Source organism: Capricornis sumatraensis, chromosome 9 (genome assembly GCF_032405125.1).
Source record: "Capricornis sumatraensis isolate serow.1 chromosome 9, serow.2, whole genome shotgun sequence".
Classification (NCBI taxonomy): domain Eukaryota; kingdom Metazoa; phylum Chordata; class Mammalia; order Artiodactyla; family Bovidae; genus Capricornis; species Capricornis sumatraensis.
The window spans coordinates 95,424,501-95,448,658 of NC_091077.1; the positions used below are offsets into that span (position 1 = coordinate 95,424,501).

Sequence of the window (24,158 nt, forward strand, 5' to 3'; positions counted from 1 at the left end):
TATTACTCTATCATAGGGAGCATGTTTCATTTTCATCAGCTGGACCACAGGCAGGCTGCTCTCACTGTGTCACTCAGATTAGTAGGTCACACAGACCATCATCTGAACTGGCATGAGTCCACTCTGACCAGTAGAAGCCACACAGAGAATACAGGCTTCTGTGCCTACAGGCTCAGCCAGAGCCATCACCTCCAGGGCAGGCCTGGCTGTTTCAGTGGGAAAAAGGTCCTCTCGAGGGCTTTTCTGGGCCTCTTTCCTGTGCTATCTCTAGGACAGGTGCCCGAAGATCACATCTATTTCTTCTTTCTTGGCTTTTGGCTTCTCCGTGGTCCTCCCCATTCAGTGAACTGCCCTATTCCTGAACCAGAGTGCTGGTTAGATCTTATAAGCTTCTCAGTGCCAGCTTACAAATTGCACACTCTTAATGTTTAATGTAAGAAACTTGCCCTCATTTTTAACCCGTCAGGTTTTTTAAACCTAGATTCTAATTCTGTAGATTTTCCAAATTATTAAAAGATGACATGTGCTTCTTATCTAGGCCTGAAAGAAGGATATGCTCATCTGAGTTGTTCGTTGTAGTCTCTTAAAAGGCGTGGTTAACCATCTATTTAGTATACCCGCTGCTGTGCTTTCAGAAGGGCATGGTGCCAGACGATGCTGTCGAAGCCTTGGCGGGAAGCCTGGGCAAAAAGGAAGCAGATCCAGAAGACGGAAAGCCTGTGGAGGATAAAGTCAAGGTAATGGCAGCTCAGAAACTTCTAGAAAGGAGCTATCATTTCAAAAAAATTCCTGCAACACCTGGCCAGCTGGATTCCTCTGTTACGGTGTGTGTCCTGTTTAATGAGTGAAACCAGAGTGAGTACCAGTGTTTAGGTGCAGCAGTGGATGGCTGGCGTGCAGAGATCGGAGTTCTGAGTCTCACCTTGTCCACCTGGTTTCCATTGCCAAGGACTAAGGCGGGAAGTGGTACTGCCTGCTGCTCCTCACAGCTGCCCTTTAACCCGGCAGGCTGAAAACCAGTGGTGTCTGAGCCTGCTAACCCAGGAGGATACAGCGTCAAAGACACAGTTGCTGTGGGAACCTCACAGTGGATTCACTGACCTCGGATTTAGTCACTCAGGCATCCACTTTATCAGAGAACGGTGCATTAACAATGAAAACGGTTTAATTTTTATTCAGGAGAAAGCCAAAGAAGAGGATCGTGAGAAACTTGGTGAAAGAGAAGAAACGATTCCTCCTGATTACAGATTAGAAGAGGCCAAGGTAAACAGGCTGGGATCTTGTTTCTAATTTATTTTCACTCATATTGAATTTCATAGACATGAAGAAGGGACATGGGAACAGACCTGGGATATAAAAGTCGTGTTTCTTAGTCGTTAAACCATCAAGTGGTATTACTTAACTGATGCCCTGTTAGCACACCTGCTGTAAAGCTAAAATATTTGTCAGTGGCCTGTCATTCCTTCCTTAGGTGAAAGAAGTCTAACATTTTCTTGTCTGATAACGTGGTTTGTTGCCATACCAGAAATAAAGAAAACTCAGGAAATCTTTATACAGATAGATAGGAAAACCAAAGAAAAGAGAAGTCGCTCAGTCGTGTCCGACTCTTTGTGACCCCATGGACTGTAGCCCACCAGGCTCCTCTGTCCCTGGGATTTTCCAGACAAGAGTACTGGAGTGGGCTGCCATTTCCTTCTCCAGGGGATCTTCCCAACCCAGGGATCGAACCCAGGTCTCCCGCATTGCAGATAAACGCTCTACCGTCTGAGAACCAATCACTTCCTGAGGAAGGATTTACAAAACTTAGATACGAGTTGAAAAATAGGCTATTTGAAATTGTATTATAGTGAGCAATACGGCCTTCCTTGGTGGCTCAGATGGTAAAAGAATCTGCCTGCAATGCAGGAGACCCAGGTTCAATTCCTGGGTCAGGAAGATCCCCTGGAGCAGGAAATGGCATCCCACTGCAGTATTCCTGCCTGGAGAATTCCCATGGACAGAGGAGCCTGGCAGGCTACAGTCAGTAGGGTCACAAAGAGTCAGACATGACTGAGCGACTCAATATAGCCAGTGATAAATTGACCCATTTCCTTTATTTTGAATATACAGATTGTACAGAATAAGTGAAATGAGAGAGAGCACTACTTAAGAGAATATTCTACCAGACTTCATGAATGAGGCAGGAAAATCAAATTGATACTTTGTGTTCATCGATTTGCTCTAGTCCATTTATGTGGCAAAGATAGGAACTGTACTGAGCGCTCCCCCTCATTGAAAGTTTATTACGCTGGTCTCTAGTCTGCTTCCTTTCTGCATTTCACTCTTCAGTCGAAACTGTGGCATTTCTGTTGGTTTGGGCTTGTTTGTTCATAAGCTTCTTAGACCACGTGGCCCGTAAGTAGCTGTCGCGTCAGTAAAGCTGGTCAAATGCCTGCACTCTCTTTAGAGCAGGAGGTTGGAGGTTGGTTACTTTCTCTCTCGCTTTGCAGCTTCTAAGAATGTGGCCGATTAGCTTTCCTGACCACTTTATTCTGTGGTTGTTTCCTCCTCAACTGTGAATCTCACCCATTATGAATTACCTATGGCTTCATAACATGTCCAGGTGCTGGTCAGTCTCGGGGTTAAACCTTGTGTTGTTCTTCAACTGCTCCCATCAGGCCCCCTCAGGAGAGTCAGCTCCCTGAGGTAGACTGCAGGCTTCCCCTTCCAAACTCGGGGTGATCTCAGTGTGAGTGTGGAGCAAGTGTGCCCGCATCCCCGCCCCTGTGTGCCCCTTGGGAGACTTGCTGCCTTGGCAGCTAAGGGGTGGCCGAAAGCGCGCCCCAGGCTCTGTTCCCCTCCTAACTGGACAGTGATCAGAAGGTCCGTGAGGACTCAGAGGATGTGGAAATGGGGGAAAGCACTTTGAAACAAGAGAAGCTGGTGATACCCTTGACCTCTGCATCTCCTCGAATGTTAACAAAGCAAACAAAAACCACCTTGACCCCTTGTTATCGGGGGAACTGTGCAGTTGACCCCAGAGCGACACGGGTTTGAGTTGCCTGGGTGCACTTCTGTTTGGACTTTTTTCACTAGTAAACACTACGGCATCGCACCTTCTGTGGTTGACTGCATCCACGGATGCGGAATTGAGGATACCGAGGGCCAGGTGTAAATTACACATGGATTTTTTCAGCTGCTTGGGATGTCGGTGCCCTAACCCCTGCAGTTTTCCAAGGGTTAACTGTGTGTACAAACAGAGAATCTTGTGCTTACACTTTTTGCATGTGTAGACAAATGGGATTTTACCATTTATTTATAAATCGCCTTTTAATAATAAAGAGCTCCAAATGCTTTATTGATTTTGTCCCATTGCTCAGAAGTGGCACTTAGGGTCATTTGAAGGTTGGCATCATCTGAACTGTAGGTTTTGAGCGTCACAGCCCTAGGGTGGATTTTCCCAGTGCTTGGTATAGGTGCTTGGCACAGAGTCGGTGCATAGTGGTTGGATGCACTGCCTCTAAAGTTACCCGGCTTTCCCCAGGCCAGCGAGGGTCTCACCCCCATGAAAGTGTCCTGTGCCACACCCACAGCAGCTGTTGTGCGTGGGCTTCTGGAGTTGGCAAGCCCCATTAGCAGCCCCCATGCCTAGGGGATGTCTGTCAGCTGTTTCTTGACATGAGCTCATCAGAGCCTATTTCCTGGTGAGAGAATCTGTTTCCTGGAATGAGGAATCGGCTTCATAATGCACATCATCAGATATAACCTGTCAACCTCTTATGCTGTTTACAGAGTGCACACTTAGAATACATGTGAGATGACTCAATGCCAAGTACAGAGTGCACACTTAGAATACGTGTGAGATGACTCAATGCCATGTTTTTCTCCACCTGCACAGGATAAAGACGGAAAACCACTGCCGCCAAAAGAGGTCAAGGAACCGCTCCCAGTAAGCAAGCCAGTTTTTCTCTGAGTGTATCTTTCTCCTTTAGTCCTGATGGTTAATTTAGGAAGAGCAGAGCTTTCTGTGTAGTGAGCTGATCAGCAGTGTCAGTACTTTGGAGAGGAGACTGATGAGGTAGTATTTGCTGACACGTCTTCTGGTTCTTTACAGCCCTTGAGTGAAGACTTCCTCCTCGATGCTCTGTCCAAGGACTTCACTGTCCCCTCAGACACATCATCGCCTGTAAGTCTCCTGAGAGTCCTGGGTTTAGTGCCTCACTTTTTAGGGTAGCAGAAATAAGTAGAAACTTGTGACTCAGAATCTGACATGAGAGATGAGGAAACAGTCCTGAAATCAGTGGCCCTCAGCCCATTGTGGACATTAAAGGTGCACTCTATCAGGAAAGATTGGTCCAACACAGTGGGTGTTTTCAACACTGTAACTAATCGAACCAATGGCATGTACTCTATCAAGTTTACACGTGAAAAGAGAATTTAAAATTGAGCTGTCCAATATATTTGAAAAATAAATGCATAAAAATATGAAAAAAACTGAAAAGCTTTTTTTTTCTTTTTTTTTAGTATTTTTAGGGAAGATCAATCCAACTAAGTGCCAGGATTTATTATATAGCAATGTTAAAAAGTAAAGTTCTGATTCAGAAAGCGAAGCCAAAAGCCAATGGGAAAATAACCCATCAATGACAGATTTAGTATATCTTTAAAGTGAGAAACGTCATTATTTCAGAAAGATGCTAAAATAATATACTATTTAACATTAAGAAAAAAAGGATACAACTGAAACCTCATCCTGTATGCCAAATATTAAAGCAATAGTAGCACTTATATTTTATACCTAATACATGAATTAAAAATAGGATAAGTATCTAATTTAGGCAAGCAAGGCTATTGGAGACAGGCATACCCATTCATTGCTTTTAGCAGCATGATTTTCTAGCAGCTTTTAAAGAGAAGGTATTTGGTACAATACAGCTAGCACCATAAAGAGAGCCACTTCTGAAATTTACTCAGAGCAACTCATTACAAAGAGCAAAACTAAAACACTTCCATCAACCTAAATGTGCAACAAGAAATGTATAAGCCATAAAACTCTTAAACAATTAGCTTATTGAATATTTAGGATAATAAGCAGGAAGAGAAAATAGGAAACTGTATAAAATCATGCTTGGAGTAGAAAGTAGAATAAAATGGCTCTTAAGCTGCTGTGTTGCTGTGCTTCCATTCGGATCAAGAGAACAACCATCATAAAGCTGTCCCGAGGGTTTTATTTAAGGAATGGCGTTGTGGGCATAATTTGCTACAACATATTATGAGTCAAACCTTTTCTTGTTATTGTTTTCTTACAAAAGCAATTTGAAGATGCTAAACTTTCAGCTGTTGTCTCTGAAGTGGTTTCCCAAACCCCAGCTCCAACCACCCAGGCAGCCGGTCCACCCTGCGACTCTGCGGTAAGCAGCATGGCTTATAAGTACTTGGTTTTTGAGCAGCAACTAGAGGGTTGACAAAATTGTTACCACAGTCACCTTCTGTTTCAGAAGAAGTAAGACTGGCGAGAGGGAGATGACAGAGACTATCCAAACTGATTAAATAAAACAATACCTGTGAAAGTATTTTACACACAGTGAAGGAGCTTAATATATTGTTGCTTTATTAGAACTGAAGTGCAATAATGCACATTGTGTATATATTCAGATTTTTTTAATTGTTTAGCTTTCTTGACAGTGTTTCCTTCCTTTATATTTTTCCTGATACATGCTGTAAGTACTACTCATCATTTAACCTTAAGTTTACTTTAAGGAATTACTCAGTGTTTGAGCTTCTCTCTGCCCACCAAATCACAGACTCCTGGTAGAAAAGCATTGTTTTCCTCCCAGTCATACCAGTAAAAACTTGTCATTTTCATGCTAGTAATGGAAAAACCTCAGTGTCAATATTGTTTTAATTATTTACACGTTCTGAGGCAAGACTGTGGGACCAGTCTTGTCCTGACCAATGCTTTTCCTGACTTCCTTGATTAATTTTCTTTACGGTACCAAACTATACATGATGCGGGAGACCACGGCACATCAAAAGATAAAGAGATGGCCCTAAACCAGATCCCCAGCTCCTTGGGTTGAGATGGAAGTGCTTCGTGAGCTGGAGACGAAGTAGCTTGAGTGAAGTCAGCTAGGCCCCCTTTCCTTTTGATGCAGCAGCACAGCTTGCTTCCTGCTGCGCTCTGAGATCCTGAGTGAATTTTCCTCCTGTTGGATTATCTGAAAATATCGAGAGGCACAAAAAGCAAAGCCCAGATCTGGCTGTGGGCGGCGCCACCATTAGCTGCCATAACCCTGGGCTCTCATGAAGCACTGAAAACCAGTAAAATGCCCTCTCTCCACTTGTCTGTGTGTATGTCTGTACACACACCGACAGTGACAAAAGGCCCTGTGCAACAGGAGGAAGACCCATCAATAACCAGGCTGCCGTTTACACATCAGTTCTTAATACTCGGAGTTTAGGAGTCCCTAGAATAGTGATCGAGGCTATTAAGAAACATCCACAATCAAAAAGCCTTTTTGACCTTTCACAGTATGTTTTAGAATGATCCCTTCCCCATCACTTCCTCCATCAGAGTTTTTAGTTTTAGTTAATATTTTATTTGAAGCTATCATTAAAACTAGGTATAAAGCTTTATTTACAACAGTACACTTGGGAATCAAAGAGTAAATGTAGTGATTTTGCGGGGAACATAATATTACATGTATTGAAGGCATCATAAGGCTTCTAGAAAATCAGGCCAAGAACCCCAGCTTTTTAGGAAGGGACCTATTTTCTAGGAAGAAAAAGGCATCTAGGGGTGGGGCAGGGTAGACAGGTGCAGAGAGGTGCTAAGTGAAAAGCAAGGGACGAAGATCCGGCGCCTCTGCCCACCTGCCCCCTCCCTGGGGAAAACCCACGAGCTTACGGAAGTCTTAGAGGCACTGTTGGGGCTGCAGGTGACCTAATGCGGCTAACCAGTGACTAATTCAGATTTACTTTTTAGCAGCGTGACAACAAAGAACTTGACGATGCCCTGGATCAACTTTCTGACAGTCTCGGGCAAAGACAGCCTGATCCAGATGAGAATAAACCTGTAGAGGATAAAGTCAAGGTACAAGAAAAAAGTCATTTAAATTGAAAGTTTTTATAGCCCTCTTTTTTGGCTGGCGGGGGCGGGGCGGGGGGGGAGCGGTGTTAGTTCTAAAAGCTCTTGTAGGTCTTCATAGACCCATAGACCCATTCAACTTCAGCTTCTTCAGCGTTACTGGCTGGGGCAATAGGCTTGGATCACCGTGATATTGAATGGTTTGCCTTGGAAACGAACAGAGATCATTCTGTCGTTTTTGAGATTGTATCCAAGTACTGCATTTCGGACTCTTTTGTTGACCATGATAGCTACTCCATTTCTTCTAAGGGATTCCTGCCCGCAGTAGTAGATATAATGGTCATCTGAGTTAAATTTACCCATTCCAGTCCATTTTAGTTTGCTGATTCCTAGAATGTTGACATTCTCTCTTGCCATTTCCTGTTTGACCGCTTCCAATTTGCCCTAACATTCCAGGTTCCTATGCAATATTGCTCTTTACAGCATTGGACCTTGCTTCTATCACCAGTCACATCCACAGCTGGGTACTGTTTTTGCTTTGGCTCCATCCCTTCATTCTTTCTGGAGTTATTTCTCCACTGATCTCCAATAGCATATTGTGCACCTACCCACCTGGGGAGTTCCTCATTCAGTGTCCTATCATTTTGTCTTTTCATACTGTTCATGGGGTTTCAAGGCAAGAATACTGAAGTGGTTTGCCATTCCCATCTCCAGTCAGTTTTCATTCCAGTCCCAAAGAAAGGCAATGCCAAATAATGCTCAAACTACCACACAATTGCACTCATCTCACACGCTAGTAAAGTAATGCTCAAAATTCTCCAAGCCAGGCTTCAGCAATACGTGAACCGTCAATTTCCAGATGTTCAAGCTGGTTTTAGGAAAGACAGAGGAATCAGAGATCAAATTGCCAACATCCACTGGATCATCAAAAAAGCAAGAGAGTTCCAGAAAAACATCTATTTCTGCTTTATTGACTATGCCAAAGCCTTTAACTGTGTGGATCACAATAAACTGTGGAAAATTCTGAAAGAGATGGGAATACCAGACCACCTGACCTGCCTCTTGAGAAACCTATATGCAGGTCAGGAAGTGATAGTTAGAACTGGACATGGAACAACAGACTGGTTCCAAATAGGAAAAGGAGTACATCAGGGCTGTATATTGTCACCCTGCTTATTTAACTTATATGCAGAGTACATCATGAGAAACGCTGGGCTGGAAGAAGCACAAGCTGGAATCAAGATTGCTGAGAGAAATATCAGTAACCTCAGATATGCAGATGGCACCACCCTTATGGCAGAAAGTGAAGAGGAACTAAAAAGCCTCTTGATGAAAGTGAAAGAGGAGAGTGAAAAAGTTGGCTTAAAGCTCAACATTCAGAAAACGAAGATCATAGCATCCAGTCCCATCACTTCATGGGAAATGGAGAAAGAGTGGAAATAGTGTGAGACTTTATTATTTTGAGCTCCAAAATCACTGCAGATGGTGATTGCAGCCATGAAATTAAAAGACGCTTACTCCTTGGAAGGAAAATTATGACCACCCTAGATAGCATATTGAAAGCAGAGAAATTACTTTGCCAACAAAGGTCCATCTAGTCAAGGCTATGGTTTTTCCAGTGGTCATGTATGGATGTGAGAATTGGACTGTGAAGAAAGCTGAAGACTGAAGAATTGATGCTTTTGAACTGTGGTGCTGGAGAAGACTTGAGAGTCCCTTGGACTGCAGGGAGATCCAACCAGTCCATCCTAAAGGAGACCAGTCCTGGGTGTTCATTGGAAGGATTGATGCCAAGACTGAAACTCCAGTACTATGGCCACCTCATGTGAAGAGTTGACTCATTGGAAAAGACTCTGATGCTGGGAGGGATTGGGGGCAGGAGGAGAAGGGGATGACAGAGGATGAGATGGCTGGATGGCATCACTGACTCAATGCACATGAGTTTGAGTGAACTCCGGGAGTCGGTGATAGACAGGGAAGCCTGGTGTGCTGTGATTCATGGAGTCGCAAAGAGTCAGACGCGACTGAGCGACTGAATTGAACTGAACTGAACTGATAGCCCTCACTTGCCTGGAGTCAGGCTTCCCTGGTGGCTCAGCTGGTAAAGAATCCACCTGCAATGCAGGAAACCTGGGTTTGATCCCTGCGTTGGAAAGATGCCCTGGAGAAGAGAATGTTAACCCACTCCTGTATTCTTACCTGGAGAATTCATCACTGACTTGATGGACATGAGTTTGAGTAAACTCCAGGAGTTGGTAATGGACAGGGAAGCCTGGCATGCTGCCAGGGGGTCACAAAGAGTCGGACATGACTGAGTGACTGAAAACAACTACTTAAAAAGCTTATTTCAGTTTAAAATACAAGTAGAAAATTCATAGGTGTGGAATGACAAACAGAAGCACTGGGTTTGCTTTTTTTTCTATCCAACTGGAAATCTGTTAACATTGTTGCTCTAAGTTGCTTATAAAACTTAGAGGGACTATATTTTGCCTCAGAAATATCCAATAAGTGCTGAATGTTGCATTTTCGAATGGGCTAGATGAAGGTGGAGCAGAATAGGGATTCTGTATGTTCACTGTTTACAGGAAAAAGCCAAAGCTGAACACAGAGACAAGCTGGGAGAAAGAGATGACACCATCCCACCTAAATACCAGCATCTTCTGGATGATAACAAGGAGGTAAGTGAAGGTGGTGTCCTGGGTGGACCTATGCTCCAAAGCTTTTGAGATTCAAACCTCACTTGAAATGAACAGAACACTGTAACAACAGCATAAAAATGTAACATGACTGACACATTTAATCTGTCCCCACTGAGCAGGCTGTCTAGAATTCTGTTTAATATTTATTTGAGTCAGTATCATTGAATGTTTACTGTGCTGGGCACTGTGGTGTAAAGAGAACTGAAGAATGTTCCATCACTCACTGATGCTTAACAGTGATTCCGAGGCAGGTACACAGATGAATTCTCTGCAAGAAAAGGCTATAATAACAGTGAATGATATTTGAAATCTTACTTGAAGCAGAGTCTCTCTGTTGAAGCAGAACAGAAAAAGAGCTAGGATGGAAATAATTCATGGGGCAAATACGATCCAAGGGCTGCTGTCTCTCTTTCTTCCCCGACACCACTACCACCAGCGCTGTTGAGAGTGAAGACTGGCAAAACCATATTCCCAATCGAAAGCTCTGTTGCTCTATCTCAATACAGCAACAGTATCGTCAACAAGTTTATCTGTCTTTGTGGCTCTCCTGGTCAGCCTGCTGTGTTCCCTGCCCCTTCCTGTTTGGCTTCTAGATGCTAAATAACCCTTTCCAGATCTGTTCATCAGATAAAAACAAGGAAGTCCAAATGACAGCTTCTCTTTCTGCACTGATGATTTGTGAAGGGTTTGACTGTGTAAAGTACTATCAGCTTCACTGTCTTCTGTTACAAAAATCAGTTCCCCTCGCTTGCATTCAGTATTCATGACAGCGCTTGTGCACCCTGCTAGAATGCCCCCTGCTCTGATGGTCCCATCTGACCCTATTGTGTTCTTTGGGAAATGTATTCATTAGTGTCCTGGCCTTTGCCGGTGGGAAAAATCCCTGATGAGTTGTCCTTGTAATCCTCACTGAAAAACAATCACCTCTGGTCCATTTCAGTGCCCCAAATCCTTTTGAAGTGTAATAAGCTGTAGTAGATAGGTATATGGTAAAATAGCAAATAAGACATAAAAGCACAAGTTACTTTTTGTGATGTTTTAACTAGAGTAAAGCAGTGACAGAGTTGCTACAATTGTATTTCTTTCACTTCCAGGAACAGACTCATCCTTGCGTTTTCCCCAAGGCTATTGAAATAGTTATGAGGTAGTCATTAAGCAAACCTGGTGAGGAGATAATACGGACCCAGGTTTATCAGTTATGCAACGTATACCGTTGTCCCTTGGTATCTAGAGGGGGTTAGTTCCAAGACCCCCAGAGACCAAAATCTGAGGGGACTTTAGATCATCTCTGCATTACTCAGAATACCTAATACAGTGCAGGTGCTACATAAGCAGTTGCTAGCATGTGGCAGATTCAAGATTTGCTTTTTGGAAATTCCTAGGATTCTGTTTCCCCAAATAGTTTCAATCTGCAGAAGCCACAGATGCAGGGGGATGACTGAACTCCACTGGATAAAAGATCAGGTAAATACTGACTTAGGCCCAAGTAAAACCTTTACAAAAACAATCTGTTTAACCAATTGTCTGCTTTGTTTTTAAGGGCACACCCGGGAAGCCAAAGGCATCAGAGAAGCCCGAGGCATCAGAGGTAAATATCATAGCTGTGTATTTCCAGAAAAGGATGTTTTTAACCTCTGGCTGCAGCTTTCACATTTTAGAAATCTAAAATTCAGCGAATGCCTACCCTGTGCTTGGTCTGATGCCAAGGCACGTATATGAGAGTATATTATTTCTGTCTTCCCAAGAGCCACTCAACATAGGCAGTTCCATTTTCCAGATTAGACATCATAGCTCAGAGAATACTAAGCACCTTGTATAACAGAGTGGAAGAAAATAGAGCTGTCAAGATTTTCCTGTTTTAATATCTCTTTTATAATAGTTTGTTGGGAAAAGAATGTCAGCAAGGCTTTGCTTTAAACAAACACATTTTCAGGGCTGTGGGGAAATGGCCCACAAAGCATCTTTCCTTTGCTTTTCCAAAAAGCAAATCTTGATGGTTATTTCTCTTGACATCTCAGAAACCTGCAGGTGCCCAGGACCCCATTGACGCCCTCTCAGGGGACTTGGACAGCTGTCCCTCAACTACAGAAACCTCAACAAACACAGCAAAGGTACTGGGCTTTTTCTTCTTGGCGTTTTTTGGGTTTTTGTTTTATTGTATCTCTGTACAAACAACACACACACATATTATATAATTTTATACCATAAAATAAACTGATTAATGCCCTAGAAAACTTGAAAAAAATTCTACTTCCCCCAAACACCATTATTTGGTGTTATTTCTTGTCTTTTCACATATGTAGGTTTTACATAATTATACTTAGATTCTACATATAATACATTTCTTAAGAGTATATCATAAATGTTTTCCATGTTGCTTTATAAGCTGCATAGCCACCATTTTCGATTGCCAAGCTATATTGGCGTGTAACAGTACTGCTTTATCTGTGATCATTTAAAAGGAGAGCAGTCCCTCCCTGTATACACCGTGCCCCTTGTCCTCTGGGGTTTCATCCCCTTTTCTGCCCTGAGCAGCTCTCCTCCTTACCCCTCAGAGACCGGTTCAAGCATCAGCTGCTCCAGGAAGCTCTCCCTGCCTGCTTCTCCCTTCCCAGGTCAGGGGCTTCTCCTCTGCCATCCCTGCGCTGTGAGTTACCTGTCCTGGGGGCCTCACCCCACTGAGCTGTGGGCTTTAGAGAGCAGTCATGTGTCCAGCATCAGCAAAATGCCTGGTGCATAGCAGAGGAGATCGAATGCAAATGGAAGAAAAAGTGTAATCCACCAAATAGAAAGAAAAGTGAAATGAGTGTCTTGCATTGTTATTTTCAGAAGAATTAAAATGCACATGGTTTCAGCGGGTATTAAACATATTTCCCAGTCACTGAATTGTCAGTCTTCCCTATCCTGCGTGATTTAATTTCTAGATCACATCAGTATCCTATTTCTCAACTCCTGGAACCTCATCAATATTGCCTTTTTGGTGAATGGACTTTACTTTCGTATGTGACTGGCCCTAGCTCACTCTGGTTGTTTCCAGAGTTGTTAGATTATTCTTAGTTGTTAGATTATTCTTCCATAACTCTGAAAGCAGTGTCCTCTTGGCACATAGAAACCAGCCCTGATAGAACCAGGCTCTATTTTGATGAGCAAAATACAGTCAGTGCATCATGAAAATTGGCAGGACATCAACGTGAGTCACCTTTTCCTCATTTTTTTCCCTTCTTACCTCCCACCTTGAATACCTCTGTGTGTGTTCACTGTGGTTCAAAAAGTCATGACTGTGAAATACTCAATTTTTGATTATTTAGTTAAACTGGAGAGTCCAGGCTCCTAAAAAGAAGAGTCTGGATCAGTTTGCTTGCAGCAGCAGTTAATTGCTAGATGGTGTTGACCGCAGCAGCCTCATTACATTTCCTCTGCTCTAGGACAAAGACAAGAAGCCTGCTTCCAGTGACAAAGCACCCAGGAATGGCGGGAAAGCAAAGGATTCCACAAAGGTAAGTTCAAAGCTCGGTTGTGTCTGACTCTTTGTGACCCCCATGGACTGTAGCCCGCCAGGCTCCTCTATCCATGGGATTTTCCAGGCAAGAGTACTGGAGTGGGTTGCCATTTCCTTCTCCAGGGCATCTTCTTGACTCAGGGATCGAACCCGGGTCTCCCACACTGCAGGAAGACTCTTTACCATCTGAGCTACCAGGGAAGTCCCCACCAGAGCAGTAGATAGATGACAAACGAGCTTGGCAATTACAGGGAATGGCGCGTTCTTAGTCATTTACTTTCTGCCTGGGGTCTATTTAGAATAAGACCGTTTTTAAGCACTATCTATACCCTAGCACATCTTGCCAAAGAAACTGAAGTTTTAAAGATGTTTGTTTTTTTTAATTATTTATTTTAATTGGAGGTTAATTCCATTACAATATTGTAGTGGTTTTTGCCACACATTGACATGAATCAGCCATGATATATATTATTTTTAAAAGTAATCAATACTTAAGTATCACTATTACTTATCAATACTCAGTATTCAGTAAGTATCAACTTACTGAAGCAACAAAGATTCCGAACGCAATTGAAGCGTCCTGCGTTGCCAGCCCTTGTCGCACAAAGAGCCAGTGTCAGCTGTGCTGGTCTGGGGTGAGCAGAGGCCCTCTCCCTTCATCAGCCCCAAACACCTTGCACTCCCTTGTTGCTACTCTCCCCTACCGTGTGCAGAAAGCCTTGCCTTCTACTTAAAGAGAAAACTGAGGGTGCCTTGCAGGAAATAACCAAGACCCCCTTCCTATCTTCCTCCTAACAAACCCACTCTCCCCTCCTTGCCTGCAGCCTCTTCTCTCTCAAGGGGTCACTAACTCTCTCCAGGCTTCCCTGGTTGCTCAGCTAGTAAAGAATCCGCCAGCAATGGGGGAGACCAGGGTTTGATCCCCAGATTGGGAAGATCCCCTGGAGAAGGAAAAGGCTACCCATTCCTGTATGCTGGCCAGGAGAATTCTATGAACTGTGTAGTCCATGGGGTCCCAAAGAGTCAGTCTCACTGAAAGGACTGATGCTGAAGCTGAAACTCCAGTACATTGGCTCCCTGATGCAAAGAACCAACTCATTGGAAAAGACCCTGATGCTGGGAAAGATTGAAGGAAGCAGGAGAAGGGGACGACAGTGGATGAAATGCTTGGATGGCATCACCGACTCAATGGACATGAGTTTGAGTAGGCTCCGGGAGTTGGTGATGGACAGGGAGGCCTGGCGGGCTGCGGTCCATGGGGTCACAAAGAGTCGGACACGGCTGAGCAACTGAACTGAATTCTCTCTGGTTTCTTTGTCTCAATTCATTTCCTTTGTATACAAACATATTCAAGCTCTTCAGCAACTCAAAAGCCCTATTCCCTCCATCCCTTCACCTCCTTGGAAGATTTGTCTCTGTGACCCCTGCTCCCACTTCTTGAGCTCTCCCTGAGAAGAGCAATGACATGCTGGTTGCTGTATTGTTTCCTTATCAGTCCTTAGTTTGCGTGTTCTCTCGGGGTGTACTTTGGGGCATTAGATTTGATGCTGTAATGACTGAGACTTCGGGATGGGGGAATATGTTATAGCTTCACCTCCCCAAAGACCCAGACTAACACTTCCTACCTCACGTTTCCACTTGGATAAACATTGACAGTACGGATCCATATACATTATTTCATCAAGTCTAAATCATCACCAATTATTAAGAAAAAAATCAACAGTTTGATTACGATGTTAGTCATCATAACAGCAAATTAAGATGTTAAAATATGTGTGTGTGGCAAAGGAGATGACACCACCAGAGAACGTAGTTTCTATGAATCTTGGAATAGGAAAGTAGTATAGAGACCTAGAGAAGCTCTTACAGTTTCTGAGATCCAGTATACTCACATTAAATACTTGTAGTCTTTCCTCCCAAGTGGTATCTCATTTTTCACATTGTTACAGAAAGCAGAACTGAGGCTAATGAGTGGATCTGGTTTCTCAGGGCTAGGCGTTAATGCAGCATGGCACTTTCAAAGTTTCCTATTATTAAAATAACTCAAACTGTGGTTAGGAAAGGAATGGAAGTTGGATTGGATAAACAACTTCTGGGCCCCCTCCAATTCTAAAACCATAGTATTCAAATGGTTATGACTGTTAATTCCAATTATAATGAGAAATAAAAGATACAGGTCCAGAAACAATAATCCAGCTGCATCCAAACTCTTAAAAAGCAAGACGGTGAGTTCTGGTTCAAGGTGGTGATGTAGAAAAGATCAGCTCACCTCGTACCATGGAAACACCAGGTCTACAGCTACGTCTGCAACAATTTCCTCTAGGAAAAAACTCCTACAGTGATCTGAATGACTCCTATCCATCGGGCCAATAAAAGAAGACCAGCATCAAAGACGGTAGAAGAGGCTGGGACAGACTCTCAGCATAAATCCAGTCCCAACACAGTCAACTCACCATCAGAAGAAAACTCAAAACTCAGAGCTTCTCCTGAGGAGCAAACTAGGTTGAACCCCCACGGCAGTACCCCAACATTTAAAGGCCACCTGAGAAATGAGCACACAAACCTCTAGCTTTGGGAAGCCAGTGGAGCTTGTGTCGAGAAGGCCATAACAAACTGAGGCAAGGTTCTTCAAGGGCTCTTGAGCTCAGACGCACCCGCTCCCCCAACAAAGCAATCAGAGCTACAGTTCTTAGCCGGCCACCATCCCCAGAGTGCTGCACAGGCCGCAGACCAAAACACACCCCAGCTTTCTGTGTAAGAGGCCTCCTTGCTTGTCCTGCAGCTCCAGTGTAAGGAGCAGGCTTCCGATTTGGCAGAAGATGCCCAGATGTGCTCCTAGGAGACATAAGCTGGCTGCTCACCACCATCGAGCTATTGCTCCATCTTGCTCCAGTATCTCCCAGAAAAGGGGGTTCTGACACTTACCTAGAGGCCAAATTTTTGTAACTGCCCCCCAGAGGGGTACTTCCTGATCACCTGCTGTGGCCCTTCAAGACTATTATGTCTGTATATTGAACCAATGAAAATAAAATAGGCTGCTTACAGTGTTTTGAGAGATAATCAAGAGTCAGGGCAGGGTTTAACAGTAAAGTTCATCTGCTACACAAGGCTACTCCTTCAAGGCTGGAAGAGGTGGCTATTTTATCTAATGCACACGGACCAACACAGAGTCTCAAGGAAAATGAAGAAATGGAAGAATACATTCCAAATGATTAAAACCTCAGGATAGAAACCTTAATGAAGCGGTTTACCTGATGAGTTCAAAGTAACAGTCGTAAGGATGCTCACCAAACTTGGGAGAAGAATGGATGAACACAGTGAGAACTTCGACAAAGATATAGGAAAAATACAAGAAAGTAACAGATAGTCACAGAGCTGAAGAATACAATAATGGAACCAAAAAACACACTGGAGGGGTTCAGCAGCAGACTAGAAGCAGAAGTAAGGATCCAGGAACTCAAGGACAGGGCAATGGGACTCACCCAGTCAAAGCAGCAAAAAAAAGAAAGATAGCCAAAAAGACTTATCAGACAATATCACACAGACCAACACAGATGAACATTTGCATTATAGGAGTCCCAAAAGGAGAAGCAAGACAGAAAGAGACAAAGAATTTATTGACATAAATAATGGCTAAAACCTTCCCTAACCTGGGGAAGGAAACAGACATTCATAACCAGGAAGCCCAGATGCTTTCAAATAAAAACAATCCAAAGACACCCACACCAAAAACACATTAAAATGTCAAAAGTTAAAGACAAGGAGTGGAATTTGAGTGTACCAAAAGAAAAACAAGTTTTTACATACAAGGGGCCTCCGTTAAGACTCTCAGCAGATTTTCAACAGAAATTTTGCAGGCCAGAAAAGGAGTATCATGATATATTTTCAAAGTGCTGAAAGAAAAAAAATGCCAAGAATATTCTCTTCTTAGAAAAACTGTCATTCAGAAGAAAAAAAAGTTTTCCCTATAAGCAAAAGCTAAAGGAGTTCATCACTATTAGACCAGTTTTACAAGTACGTTAAAAAGACTTCTTTAAGCTGAAAAGGGTGCTAATTAGTAACAGGAAAACAATCAAAGTACAAATCTCACTGGTAAAGGTTAATATACAGCAAAATTCAGAATAATTTAATGTTGTAAAAGTGGTATATTAATCACTGATAAAGCTAGTATGAAGTTTAAAAGACAAAAGTAGTTTTAAAAAATAGCTAGCTATAATAATTAAAAAGATATAAAATGGACATCAAAAACATAAAAGATGAGGATGATGAGTAAAACTGTAGAGCTCTGAAATGCGTTCAAACCCAAGTAGTTGTCAACTTAAAATATAAATGTAAGCTGTTATATGTAAGCCTTATGGTAACCACAAAGTAGCTACATGAAAACCTTTGGGAGGTACACAAAAGAGAAAAGAGCCTAGCATACTACTGTAGGAAGTCATCAAATCACAAAAGGAGAGAGCCAGGGAAGAGGGAGCAAAGAACTACAGAATATCAGAAACAGTTCACAGAGTGGCAATACGTACATACTTATTAATAAGTACTTTTGAAAATAATGAGCTAAACTCCCCAGAATACAGAGAGGCAGAATGGATAAAAAAAACATGACATGTCTATATGTACTGCTTATAAGAAACTCACTTCAAATTTAAGGACAGACTGAAAGTGAAGAGATAGGAAAAAAATAGGCCTTGTAAGTGGAAACCAATTATGTTGGCCTTCAAATTAAAAAAAACAAACAAACAAAAAAACAAAGTCTAGAGTAAAACATTTAGAATCACTTAAGGTTATTTTTAGTTTATAAACTTCAAGGGGAAGAATTCAGTGTTTGGGCTAAATAAAATACTTAAAAAGGACTATCTTATTTTCCCCTGCTAACTGCCATCTTTTACCTTTTTAAATCTGAAAAGCATTTTTCCTTATAAAGCTCTTCTGGTTGATCAGTTTTGGTTACTCAGTCCAGAAAATAAAGAACTCATGGATGGTTTTTGCTTGTCCTTTTAGGCAAAGGAGGAAACTTCCAAGCCAAAAGCTGATGGAAAAAGTACAAGTTAAAATTCACACTATTTGGTAAGTTGGGTGTTTGTCACAAATGAAGACCACTGTACCTTCTAACCAGCCTGTGTGTTATAGGTGAGAGAAGCTAAGTCCATTTCTTGAGTATTTCATGTTCTCTTTATGCTAATGGCAATGAAATGGACACTGCAAAAGCTGCAGAGTAATTCCCTGAAAAGCAATAAATGGTGTTTCCAGAATGTTTAAAAACATTAATCTTGTAAGTAAAAGCTCTTTAAAATCTTAGGGCAGGCTCTTAAACAAAATGACCATCTAAGTCTAGTTGACTCTTTGAAACCCAAATGCTCATGACTGCAGGTTACTGTGGCAAAGCAAAACTGACAAGTTACATCTTATGGTGAAATGGCCTCATGATCTAGATATTACTCAAAACACTCATTGGGTGAGGAGAAGGGCACACCTACGGTCTGATGGTAATTACAGGGTTTTAAGAATAGGGCAAAGGAAAAGACTGATAACTTGTGATCATCTTAGTTTTAGAAAGTAAAGCCCTGATTCTACTTTATGGTAACTGAAGAGCTGGTTTGGATGAGGGAGACTCTGACATCTGTCTTGAGACCTGCTGCTGCTGCTGCTAAGTTGCTTCAGTCGTGTCCGACTCTGTGCGACCCCATAGACGGCAGCCCACACCAGGCTCCCCCATCCCTGGGATTCTCCAGGCAAGAACACTGGAGTGGGTTGCCATTGCCTTCTCCAATGCATGAAAGTGAAAAGTGAAAGTGAAGTCACTCAGTCGTGTCCAACTCCTAGCGACCCCATGGACTGCAGCCTACCAGGCTCCTCCGTCCATGGGATTTTCCAGGCAAGAGTACTGGAGTAGGGTCCCATTGCCTTCTCCTAGGCCCTTATTAATGTCAAAGAGAAGAGGTCTTATTCTAAATGACAAAAGCATATAACTACTTGCTGCAAAAAATCTAAAAGAAATAACAGTGGAGATTAAATTGGATTGGCCTCTCTCACCATGATTCACTTTTATTTCCTATAGAGGAAGGTAGACTGATTAGAACTGCTCCAAAGATTTTCTCCAAAATTTGAAAAAAAAAAAAAAGTTTTTCTTCTAATTTTCTACTCTAATATCTGCTTATAGTAAATGCCTCCTTAGATTTATTATGCCTGTAATAAGAAAATAACATATCAAATGGTTCACTGGATTTTCTTCTTTGACTTTTTCAAGGTGTCTGCATATAAAATCTGCAGCAGGTAGATGGTGACGTCTGAAGAACAAAAGGCTTTGACAACAGAAACAATTTCTGGGTGGCTTCTAGACAGTGGTATTTGTTGAGTCTTTTGACATCCTAAACATTGTCTGTTATTCTTTTCCTGAAAAGAAACTGAATTTGTCTGGTTCACCTGTGTTATTTTACTGAGTATTGATAAACCTTAAATTTTTAAAAATTGTCTTCAGTTGGGAGAGAAAGGAACTTTATATTTCTAAGAGATATATTTGATAGTTTCTTAAAGCAGCACACATAAAAGGGAAACCCTTTGCAGACTTTTGCACATTCTCCCCACAGTGCCTGTAAATCCCATTAGTATTTTCAATTTGCACTTAATTATTTTTGTTGTTAGCATTTGGAAAACGATGCCTTGCGTGTTCTTCAGTGTTCTGATTTCTCATGACCCCTTTCCTCTTGGACTTTTGAACTGTATTTGATGTTTCTTTGGGTTGTTGTTTATAAGTCAGCCATAAAATACTGTGCGTTGTGCACATGTCTCCTCTTGAGCTGCTAATCATAGAGACCCTGGACAGACCAGGAAGCGTCACCACCCCCCCCTTCAGGTTGAACTTCTCTTTGTCAGAGGTTAGGACTTCCGCACCTTGTCCGCAGAGACCCACCGGGACGTGACTCAAGTCAGAAGAGCAAAATGCAGACTATGTCACTTCATAGCAAGTTTCAAGAATAACAAAACCTAATGCTTAGAATACTCACGTGGCTCGATCTCTGCCGCAGTGCTGCCTTAAGCTGGGCTTGCCATCCTCTCTCTGTGAAAGCTGAACAGCAGCTGTTAGCCTAGAGCCCCTGCCACACCAGTCTCGCACTGTACAGCATGTGGCTTAATGGAAGTGGGTTTATTACCAAATACAGAAACAAACTTCTGCTTAAAAATAAAGAAAAAAGATCTTTTTAACGTTAAAAAAAAATCTGTTTTTTTCCCCCCATAGCCATTTAAGAACTAGGGAGGGTCTGATATCCCACAACTTGGAATGGTTTCTCGTATTTTTCTGAATGGTTGATGAACGTAGCACTGATGAAATTAAATGATCAAAATCCCATCTTCATTTTCTGAGAGTGAACGTAGGAAAAGATATCAGATACACATCATAAAACTGATATGGGATTCCTGGTTTCAGAGGGTACAGCCTCCCTTCACATCTGTTTAAACTATTTCTTAGGACTTGGCAATTTCACTAAAAATAAGTAGTATCACTGATACTGTCTAATGGGGTAGGAGGCGAGCAAAATAACAATACTGCTTATAATGGGTATCCAGTTCTATTAATACTGTCTAACATTTTTCTTTAAAAATCATGCATATGCCTGAGATTGCAAACTTCATCCACTTCAAATGCTCTGTCTTCATCTCATGAGAGATAAAGGCATTATTAGTCTAAATCTGGGAAATATAAGCCAGGATTACGGTAACTTAAACAGACCTTTTCAAGGCACTAACAAGAAAATAAACACTTTTCCTGAGGGATTTTAACTATGTGTCTATAGGTAGTACAAAGTTGTTTTGTTTTAAAAAAGAAAGTGAAACCTTTGACATTGACAGATGTGTTTGCAAAGCTATGACTCCAGTATTACTAATTTACATGCATATATAAAGTTTTTTAAATTACATACCAAATCTGGAGAGTTAAGAAATGCCTGTAAAAGAAAACATTTATTTAAGGTTCTCTGACTATGCCTTTTGTTTATTCAAAATGTCTTCAAGACTTGGGTGTCTGCTGGTAATTAATGATGAACTGAGGAAGCTACAGGATCTAAATCAGTCCTTTTTACCCATCTAATTTGCAGTAAATAATTGCAAAGCTTTGCTTAGAGGTAAATAACATTTTTTATTACCAAAAAGGGTTTTGCACACTGTTGTGTGATGCGTGTCTCTTTAGAAAATGGACTTCTCCAAAAGCAAATGAAAATAGGTGCCTCAGGTGACCAAAACCGAAAACCACTATTTCCATGTTTCATTACTCAAGATACAAGATGCAATTAAAGCAAAGTATTTTACAGTAAAATCTTGATTTTGTATGTTTTTTAGAAGGAAAACACCTGGGGGGTAGAAATGACCAGTGATTTCTGTTTTTTAGTTCTTAAACCATTAAGTCAGGCAGTATGTATGAAAATGGAATTATAATAGACACATTTATGTCCAGAAAAGACCTTCTATTCCATAGTGTATTAGAACACATTGACATTTTTCATATCCTATTCCTTTATCTTAAGTTTTGCAATATATTAAACTCATAAAAGATTTCAACTCCAACACCATACCTGGTCTTCACTTAGGCTGATATAAGCAAGTACTTTCCATTCCACAGTAGCTTACATTTAGTAGAGTCTGCAGTGCCCACTGGCAGTAAGCGCCAACAACAAGTTATTTAGGGATTATAAATCAGACCATCTTATCCTCTGTTGGCCCTGTCTCCTCCCGCCTTCAGTCTTTCCCAGCATCAGGGTCTTTTCAAATGAGTCCGTTCTTCAGTGGTTGGATGGCATCACCAACTCAATGGACATGAGTTTGAGTAAACTCCTGGAACTGGTGATGGACAGGGAGGCCTGGCGTGCTGCAGTCCATGGGGATCACAAAGAGTCGGACACGACTGAGCAACTGAACTGAACTGAGACCAGACCAAATAAGGAACAGGGAAGGGGAAGCATCCCCTACCGAAGGATCAATAGTTCTCAGGTTCAACTTTCAATGAAAGGTTTCTCCTAGACCTGAAAGCACTCTGCTTTTTCAAAAGGGACACTGCTGGTCAGTGGCCTTGAAGAAATAGATGGCACCCTCTAATTAGAATCATATCAGGAGGGCTCTATGGAAGGCGTTTGTGGAGTTTTTGTTTTGTTTTTATATGTTTTTATTTGTTTTTATATAAAGAATATGAGCAGGCTGTATGAAAACCACAAGTCCAGAGAGGACTGATGAAAGCCAGGCTTCCACTTCCCCCTGCAGAGTTGAGAGGAGGAAGCATCTTACTAGCACAGAGATGCAGAAGACTGGTGGGAAAGAGGGCCACCTCCCTGGAGCTGAGCCCTTCGGCTGGAGGCTCAGCCTGAGGCTACCTGCAAGGGAGCCAGGGGAATAAAGACCCTCACGTGCTCTCTCCCCAACCCCAGCTCTGATCTGCCCTCCTGGGAGTGCAGCTGAAGCTGGAGGACAGGGGACCCTCGTGATGTGGCCGGACAGGTCAGCCCCTGGGCAAGCAGCTGCTGCTGCTGCTGCTGCTGCTAAGTTGCTTCAGTCATGTCCGACTCTGTGCGACCCCATAGATGGCAGCCCACCAGGCTCCGCCATCCTGGGATTCTCCAGGCAAGAACACTGGAGAGGGTTGCCACTGCCTTCTTGCAAGCAGCAAGAGGGAGAAAGTTGGATGGAGAGGGGCCGTTCTGGCTCAGTCAGCGCTCCAGGGGTTCACGGTTCAGTAGTTATCACTGTTCGCAGCAGAGTACGAATGACAAACGCGTGGGGAGCAGGGGTGTGGAGACCACGGGGCTTCAGTATACAGTATAAGAAGAAACAGGAACTTTAGTTCTCCACAGTAGGGAACTCCCGACCTGGGTGTACATTTTGGGGTCATACCTATAATGGAGCATGTGGTGGCAGCAACTCCCTGAGGAAAACGTGAAGCAGCCAGGCTTCACGAAAAGGAAGGAGTGAAATGAATTGAAGGGGCAAGAAGCATCTTCAGTGGGTGCCAGGCTGGCGCATCTCCACTTCAAAAATATTCACATTCAACAAAAGTTTGCAGATTACACATCACAGGAACCGACCAAGAGCAGAACCATTACAGAAGGTTAAGCTGCTCATTTTGCAGCCACGCTTTGATCTTATCAAAATTCTTATCCATCCAGCGTATGTTCTCCTCGATGGTTTCGATGGTTTGTTGAACACAACGGAGCTGAGACCCGTTTTCCTTCAAAGAGCTGAAGAATTCTTTTACCTTGTGGGGGAAAAATCAGGCTTTTAAGATTTTGTTTTCAGGTTACACAAATGTAAGTTCAGGCTAGTTAAAACTGAAGCCAGAATTCCAGCATTTGTCAAAATTCTACAGAGAAGGCAGGGCCAGGTGTCTGGATACGATTATGTACATAAACTTGAGCTCTGAAATGAGCTCATGCCTCATGATGTCAAGTGTTGTGTTTTTTTTTTTTTCTCTCTGCAGCTTTTTAAAATTTATTCACAGTTGCCAGATTCTAAAAGACTTCGGGGTTTACCATTTTATAATTAAGTTTTAATCTTGGGTATCTATTTTATGTGTCGTCTGTGACATACACACTGATGCAAACTTAACATTTTTAAACGTGTCTGAGAAAAGCAGAATGTGCAGAATCTTTTCTTTGCCAAGCCAAACAGCTTCAGCCCCATAAAGTGCAGTCTTTCTCTATGGCCCTGGCCACGTATGTTATTATAGAAACGCTGCAGGGAGCGGAGTTCTTAGCAAGTTATGGTGGTAATACCCCAAACCTTGCCAACTTTTTTTCTCCTAATCCACAGTTGATGCATTGTTCCCTCAAGATAAAATCCACACAGCATTCCCCACGGTTTTAGAGAGATAAGAGTCACTTGGCTATCGCCTCAAAAATATCTGCTGTTGTTTCCC

At 42.4% G+C, this 24,158-nt stretch overlaps 2 protein-coding genes across 10 annotated transcripts in view; one reads left to right on the forward strand and one right to left on the reverse strand.

Annotated features, from left to right (window-relative positions):
• CAST (calpastatin) overlaps positions 1-21,651 on the forward strand; it is a 133,015-nt gene extending 111,364 nt beyond the window's left edge. For 5 of the 9 annotated variants that reach the window (XM_068979384.1, XM_068979387.1, XM_068979389.1 and 2 more), the window contains 12 exons: positions 636-737; positions 1,180-1,263; positions 3,878-3,928; positions 4,094-4,165; positions 5,289-5,387; positions 6,962-7,069; positions 9,649-9,741; positions 11,303-11,350; positions 11,781-11,873; positions 13,188-13,259; positions 18,263-18,328; positions 19,509-21,651. In XM_068979384.1, coding sequence (XP_068835485.1) covers positions 636-737; positions 1,180-1,263; positions 3,878-3,928; positions 4,094-4,165; positions 5,289-5,387; positions 6,962-7,069; positions 9,649-9,741; positions 11,303-11,350; positions 11,781-11,873; positions 13,188-13,259; positions 18,263-18,313 — 873 coding nt within the window. In that variant the 3' untranslated portion in view covers positions 18,314-18,328; positions 19,509-21,651. The remainder of the gene's footprint in view (positions 1-635; positions 738-1,179; positions 1,264-3,877; positions 3,929-4,093; positions 4,166-5,288; positions 5,388-6,961; positions 7,070-9,648; positions 9,742-11,302; positions 11,351-11,780; positions 11,874-13,187; positions 13,260-18,262; positions 18,329-19,508) is intronic. The other 4 variants (XM_068979385.1, XM_068979386.1, XM_068979388.1 and 1 more) reach the window with 1 other exon arrangement.
• Positions 21,434-24,158, reverse strand: part of ERAP1 (endoplasmic reticulum aminopeptidase 1) — a 32,237-nt gene continuing 29,512 nt past the window's right edge. The window contains exon 18 of the mRNA XM_068979381.1: positions 21,434-23,498. Coding sequence (XP_068835482.1) covers positions 23,343-23,498 — 156 coding nt within the window. The 3' untranslated portion in view covers positions 21,434-23,342. The remainder of the gene's footprint in view (positions 23,499-24,158) is intronic.